The sequence below is a fragment of the Solanum tuberosum genome, unplaced genomic scaffold, assembly GCF_000226075.1.
Source record: "Solanum tuberosum cultivar DM 1-3 516 R44 unplaced genomic scaffold, SolTub_3.0 scf00430, whole genome shotgun sequence".
In the NCBI taxonomy this organism is placed as follows: domain Eukaryota; kingdom Viridiplantae; phylum Streptophyta; class Magnoliopsida; order Solanales; family Solanaceae; genus Solanum; species Solanum tuberosum.
Window position 1 is genome coordinate 346467 of NW_006239366.1, and position 7449 is coordinate 353915.

General features: G+C 36.4%; 1 protein-coding gene across 1 annotated transcript; it reads left to right on the top strand.

Annotated features, from left to right (window-relative positions):
* Positions 1-2215: 2215 nt before the first annotated feature.
* LOC102583928 (potassium channel AKT1-like) lies at positions 2216-4335 on the top strand. Its single transcript, XM_006363533.2, has one exon. The coding sequence runs from the start codon at positions 2480-2482 to the stop codon at positions 4301-4303; it is 1824 nt and encodes a 607-aa protein (XP_006363595.1). The 5' UTR covers positions 2216-2479; the 3' UTR covers positions 4304-4335.
* Positions 4336-7449: the final 3114 nt, after the last annotated feature.

Consider the following 7449-nt stretch of genomic DNA (forward strand, 5'->3'; position numbering starts at 1 on the left):
AACACCCCCCCCCCCCCCCCCACAAAGTTTGATCGATCTACCTTTTTTCTTTTGTCGATCATGTGTGTCTTAGGAGGAGTATTTTCATGTGTGTCTTAGAGCATCAATGGTTGACTCTTGTCAAAACTTCAGGTAAGCGATCTTGAATGTGATTTTGATGGTTCCATTAACTCTGGAACGTCGAGTTTGTTCTAAAAGGGCGCGCTTGGGTCCCGAGGCACTCATTTTGAGCAACCTTATGTCTTGTGACTAAAATTGAGCCATGTGGTCTAGGGCCACTTCCTGCCGAGATGACCTCTAATGAAGTCTCAACGGTTCTATTGAGTTTGAAATGTCGAATTTTGTGGGGTAGCATAGTTTGTTTGCGCCCACTTTGTCCACCCAAACAAAAATCTGAGCCTTAGCTGATTTTTGGCCCTGCTATTGCGACTTCTGAAACGCCCAACCACTATAGGGGTAGTTGAACACCTTTGACCCCAAGTTCCTTCATATATTAGGGACCTAGTGACAGGTTCAATTTCAAAATTCCATTAATGGGTCTCACAGGCTTAGTTTTGACCCGATTTTTGGGCCGGGTTATATTATAGCAATATGGATATCGTTCTTCTCGTAGTGACATGTACTTTATATGATAGGGTTAGATTCGTCCTTGTTTTTCCTTTATTTGATACTTTTAAACTGAGTTGGACTGGAGTGGCCAATTGGCTTTTATGATGGGTTGTGGTGGTCGCGGTTAGTATATCTTAGGTGAGCTGACTTCCGGAGTAGAATCTTGTTCTGATTAGGTTGTTGGGCTAGAGCCTCCAGGTACATTCATTTGTCTTAGTTACCTACTTTTTTTTGTCACTTTTCCTTGACTTTGCTTACTTTTACTGTGCGTTCTCGTTTTTCTAGCTACTTGTAATATATGCTCCTTATTTACTTGTTATTTATGCTTGATTTATCTTTGGAGCTCAGTCGACATATGCCTACTGAGTACCACTTGTTGGTACTCATACTATACATTTCTGCACCCTGCATATCATAGTACGATTTCTTGTCGTTGAAGTGTGCCTCGCATGAAGTAGCTCTTCGATTCAGAGACTGCGTGAGCTCCTGACATTTGGAGTTGTCTTTCTCCTTATGTTTTTGGCTGGACTAGTCTTTATTTAAATTCAGAGATGGTTCTGTATATTTGTATTTACTTTTACTATCTCCTATTTTGATTAGTAGCTTGAGTATCGATTGGTACCAGGTTTTGGGGATATATTATTTACATTTGATTTTTGTCTTTATTTTATTTTGATAATTGTCTTTTTATCTTCCGCATTCTTCTCTTTCGTGTCATAGCATGTTGCTTCTGATTTTGGGCTATGGGTTCGGCTTACCTAGTGGTGGGACGTAGTAGGTGTCATCATGATATGAGATATTTGGTCATGACATTACTCTTGTGACATGTTTTGCAGATATAAAAAATTCGAAGATGAGGAGCATAAGCAAGAAAGATTTGGATGGTTCTACCGCAAAAAAGTTCAGGAGAGATTATGTACATTATGATAACGATCCCATTAAGGGCACTGGTTTTTCTGGTTAGTAAGTTTGATGCATTTTTCTTGCTTTTTTTCGAAGCTAACCAAAACTTAATACTCATGTTGCATGTTTTGAATGGATGATATATGATATATGTGATTTTTATTGATATTTAAGATAGATTTTGAATTCCTCCTTTATTGTCGCTGCCTTATTTAGTTCTTGATATAATTATTGATCTATATTGTCCAATTTGCTAGGCTATGTGCACTGGATTGTTTGCCTCATGATTGTATGTGTATTGACAACATAAAACATACACACATAAACGCAAAATTTTAAGTTGCTTCATTTAGTATGTGATATAACAGTCAAATTTATTATCTTATTTCCAGAGTTGTGTGCTTTCTATATGAATACTGTTTGTAACTACATAATTATAGGTAAACACATGCATGTGAATCGTTATAAGCGTGTAGTATCTAATAGCAATGTATCCTCTCTCATCCCAAATTATTTCAAAGTTTTTCTTTTCACCTTTGTTTATGTGAATCTTTTACTCCAAAAAAAAGTTTTTCTTTTCACCTTTCCATACATCATTTTTGAGAAAACAAAAATCATGAAAATAGAGGACTTGTACAGTAATATGCGTGTCACAGTCCTACAAGGAAAAGGATTGCGCTCGTAATACAGGTTTATAAAAAAGTTTCCAAAAACGTAATGTGTAATATAAATTAGGCTCGTTAATGTAATATAATCTTGACATTTAAATATTAAATAGTCTCTCATCTAAAAAAGTGTAAGTAGAATATAATAAGGAAAGGAAAGACGTCTTGTGCCTTCTCCAACAAGTAGTCGTAATCCTTTTCCCATAAGAATAATGACTTTCTCTTCTATATAACAATACGTTTAGTTCTCACACAGACAAAAGAGGCTGGCAGAGGCCGGCGTCGAGGTTCGAGTGTATTCAATGGAGGATATAAGCTCTCACTATTGTATTAACAGTGGTATTCTTCCTTCTCTTGGCGGCCATAGTGATAGCAAAATTAGGCTTCGTAACTACATCATCTCCCCTACTAATCCCCGTTACAAGGTTTGGGACGCATTTTTGGTGCTTCTTGTTTTCTACACAGCATGGGCATCACCTTTTCAGATTGGATTTCTAGAAACACCTCAAGGACTTATTGCCATCTTAGATAACATAGTCAACTTCTTTTTTGCCATTGACATTATCCTCTCATTGTTCTTTGTTGCATATCTTGATAAATCAACTTACACTATGATTGATGACCCAAAGCGCATTGCTTTGAGGTATATAAAATATGGATTTATCTTTGATTTCATATCCACTATCCCTTACGAAGCATTGCCTCGTATTCTTCAATCATATGGATTCTTGAGTATGCTTCGTCTCTGGCGTCTCAGAAGAGTCAGTGCCATGTTTGTCGAATTGGAGAAAAACAACAAGTTGAGTTACTTTGGGATTCGAGTACTCAAGCTTGTATGTGTCACTCTTTTTGCTGTTCATTCTGCTGGCTGCTTCTACTACTTTCTTGCTGCTCGGATTAAAGACGTTAGTAAAACATGGCTTTCACTGGGAAATCTTCATGATAGGAGTATCTGGGATCTTTATGTAATGTCTATGTATTGGTCCATTACAACTCTTACAACAACTGGCTATGGGGATTTGCATGCTGTCACTACAGAGGAAATGATATTCACCATGGTTTACATGTTATTCGACCTCGGGCTGACTGCATATCTTATTGGAAACATGACCAACTTGGTTGTCCATGGAACCAATAAGACGCAGAAATTTAGGGATGCTATTCAAGCTGCCTCAAGCTTTGCACAAAGGAATAATCTGCCTGTTCGACTTGAAGAACAGATGCTAGATCACTTGTCAATGATGCACAGAACAGATACGGAAGGTCTGCAGCAGCAAGAAACTCTTGAAACACTACCCAGAGCTATTCGATCTGCCATTTCACATCATCTATTCTATTCACTGGTGGATAAGGCCTACTTATTCCAGGGGATATCAAATGACTTACTTTTTCAACTGATTTCTGAGATGAAGGCCGAGTATTTCCCTCCAAAAGAGGATGTCATTTTGCAAAATGAAGCATCAACAGAACTCTACATCCTCGTAACTGGAGCAGTGGATCTTATATCACACAAGAATGGTATGGATCATGTAGTTGGCGAGTTGAAGGCAGGGGATGTTTGCGGAGAAGTTGGTATCCTTTGTTGTAGGCCTCAACTTTTTACTGTTCGAACCAAAAGAATATCCCAACTGCTACGCCTGGATCGTACTTCATTTTTCAACACCGTTAAAGCAAATAAAGGAGACAGGACAATAATTATGAACAATCTCCTTCAGCATTTGAAAGAGCAAACAGACCCAATGATGACTGCAGTATTAGCAGATATAGAACATATCTTCACTCCTGAAGAAACAACATCAGTAGCTAGCGAAAATGGTTCGTCCAATGCCAGATTGAGAAGAAGGGCTAATTTCTTTCGGAATTCACTGATAGGTCCAGAATATTCTTCAGCTAAAATTGGAAATTCAAGAATTCCAGGCAGAATAACCATCGGTTGTCTACAGAAAGCTGATATGCGTAGAAGAGTTGTGCCTTTGCCGGATTCCATACAAGAGCTACTTGATATCGGTGCTGAGAAATTTGGCATCTCTCTCACTGAAGTACTAACTGAAGATGGAGCACTTATTGAGGACATTGCACTGATAAGAGATGGAGATCATCTAGTTCTTGCTACTTCAGAAAATTAAACACAGCTCAATCATACATATTTCAGATTGACCTGTAAATTTTGTATAGTTGATGATAGATCACTAACTAGGCAATGTAATTACCAAACATAGGAATTTTAGTCATTGGAAGAAAATGTATAGATTTTTACAGATAACAAAGTTTTCTCCTCCATTATATACAATCAGTTTTTTTTTAGACACCGCCAAATATATTTCTATTAAAAAGACCTACAAATAGAATATCAAAGCAGAATTGGTTGTTCAAGAGAATTTCCACGAGAAAAGATCATGGTGTGGCTGAGGGTACAATTTAACATAGTCAGCTTTGCATTATGCTTCAATATATCAACGTTATCCTGTTCTCGTCATAACTCAGACCAGAGAACATACTAATCTAGAAGCTGTCAATGTTGATTTTAGTTGGTCACAACCAGATAGGCTGTTAACATTGATACTGCACTTGGTGTTTTGAAGACTTATTCCATTATGTTAGACAGTACTATTACTCTTCTTTATTTACTCGTACTATGCTTTAAGGAGCAGGTTTTGTGCATTTTAAAAAATTTTAAAAAAACTGAGTTAGCAATTGTTTTTGAGTTCCTGCAAGCTCTTTGTTGTTGCAGTTTTTTGTTATTATTCTATTGTTAAGCCAAAACCTCTTACAAACTAAAGGTTCAGACTAGAATCAAATGTTACTAATCTAAGTTTATTTCTGTAGTTCTCATGGCTACACCCTGTTCATTAAAAAATTATAATGCTATGAGGATTTGAAGACCAAATTGATACGACCGGAAGAACGGGAACAAAAAGAGTAATTTACTAGAAACAATGGAGTATACAATTTTATTGCTTTCCTTATCACATAGTTTTGTTCTTGCATCAACACTCACAGTTGGGTTATGATTTCGAACGCAAAACCATATATTAGTTATTGGTGCAAGTGTTTTCATCAAAGGTAGAAAAAGTTGGCCTTTCTTCTCATCATATAAATTTGTTAATGGATTGAGTTAAATTCAAGTCATTCTCTTGACTAATGAAACAAAACACCTATGTCAGTGGAAATTGTAGGAGAATGAGAAGACATACCTCCATTGGACTCCGGCGAATTGCCCTCTTCACCTTCCAGAAGCTTCATCGGAACCGCTCTTCACTTTCCCTTTTGAGTTAGGGTTTTCACCACCGTATGAAAGGCGAGAAATAAAAAGTAAAGAGATCGATCCTTGCGATGCTGCTCTCACTCCGGCGACTCTCCGAGCTATCGGAGAAGATGATTGACAACAGAGGAGAGAAGGGGTTTGTAGCACTTTCTAAATTGGTTGCTGAGCTGATATCTGATATGTGTTTGTATGTCCAAATCGGGTTTGGGCTTTGGGGCCTAATTTGATTCTCTCTTTTTTCATTTTGGGCCTTTTGGTTTTCACTTTGTTTGTCTTGCTTTGTATTTCGATTTCCTTCTTTTTGGGAAAATTATTTGGAAAAATTATATAAACATGGGTCAGTGGACAACTATAACCTCCAACTTTGAGTGCGCACAAGTAGACATTTAAACTTGTATAAAACTGAACAAGTGGACACATGTGTCCTACATGGCATAATACACGTAGGACACAAAATTGCCATGTAGGGTGTCATGTAGGACGAATGTGTCCATTTGTTCAATTTTATACAAGTTTAAGTGTGTACTTGTGCATACTCAAAGTTGGAGGGAATAGTTGTTCGTTGAAGTCAAGTTAATGGTCATGTTTATTTATTATGTCTTTATTAATACTTCTATATTTTGAAATAATTACATATTGTCTCACTAAATCATATGAGATTTCAAGTCAGATACACTTCGATACATATAATTTTTGCTTCCTAATATAATAAAATAGGGAGAGTGGTGAGCGAGAGAAGAAGAGAGGCAAGTGAGATAAGAGGGGACGACCAGATAAAGGGAGAGAAGCGAGTGAGAGATGGGAGCAAGATAGGAGAGATGCGTGCAAGAGAGTAAATCTACTTGGATACAATGTATCTAGAACAAATTACACTTAACTTTAACCCCATATATCCGAGATACGTGTATCTTGACGCACTAGATATATGTATTTGAAGTCTAAATTATGTTAAGTTTCTTAATAATGAAAAGTGAAGGAAAGGGAGGTAATTTAGGTACTAAACTAGTGAGATTTCTGTAAGTTACCCTTTGTTTTTTGGGAAACTACCTTATTAGACAGTTATACCATGTATATTAATTCTATCTATACTTTTAAATAATTATGTTACCACTATTAAAAGTTTCTACCATATATTGAGGAAGATACACTTAAAACATGTATTTTTGCTACAAAATACATTAAAATAGGGAGAGAGGCGAGCGATATGGGGAGGGAGGCGAGCGATATGGGGAGGGAGGCGAGCGAGATAGTCATGTAACTCAGATACATGCGAACCACACTAGATAAATAAATATCTAGTGTGGTTCACATGTATCCGAGATACGAAATACATAGGATAGTACCGAGTGAGATGGAGGGAAGCGAGTGAGATTTGTCTATGCATCTTAGATACATGCGAATCAACTTGGATACGATGTATGTAGAACAAATTACACCTGATTTTAACCACATATATCCCGAGATACATGTATCTGAGCATATCCAAATCTGGTAAGATTTGTAATATTGCAAACTAGAATGTGTATCTAAGTAATTAACTTCTAAACTAGTGGGATTTACATAAGTTTCCTTTTAAATTTTTTTTTTATAAGTGGGTGGGTGATCTATGGGTTTATTTGGATTTCCATATTTTATCCACTTTATTATTCATATATATTTGTATGAGCTTTCAAAATAGGTTACAATGAAACTCATAGTACTCATTTAAAAAATATGAGTATCCATTTAGTTAATATGAGTTAAATGAACTACTTCCACTTATATGAACAGAAATTGTCACCCTTATCTTTAAATCACTCATGTTTGTTAGTTAGACAAGAATATTTAGTATTATTACCTGTTGTATTGGCTGAGCATGTTTCCGAATGGGTGGTTAACTAACTAACAAACTGGTAATTACAGTTAGAGTAAAATGACTCTTTTACCCTTACAGGATATGCCTTAGTCTTCAAATTGCTTTAAACAAACTCCCACAACAATTTTTTGTCAACAAATTGAATTTGATAA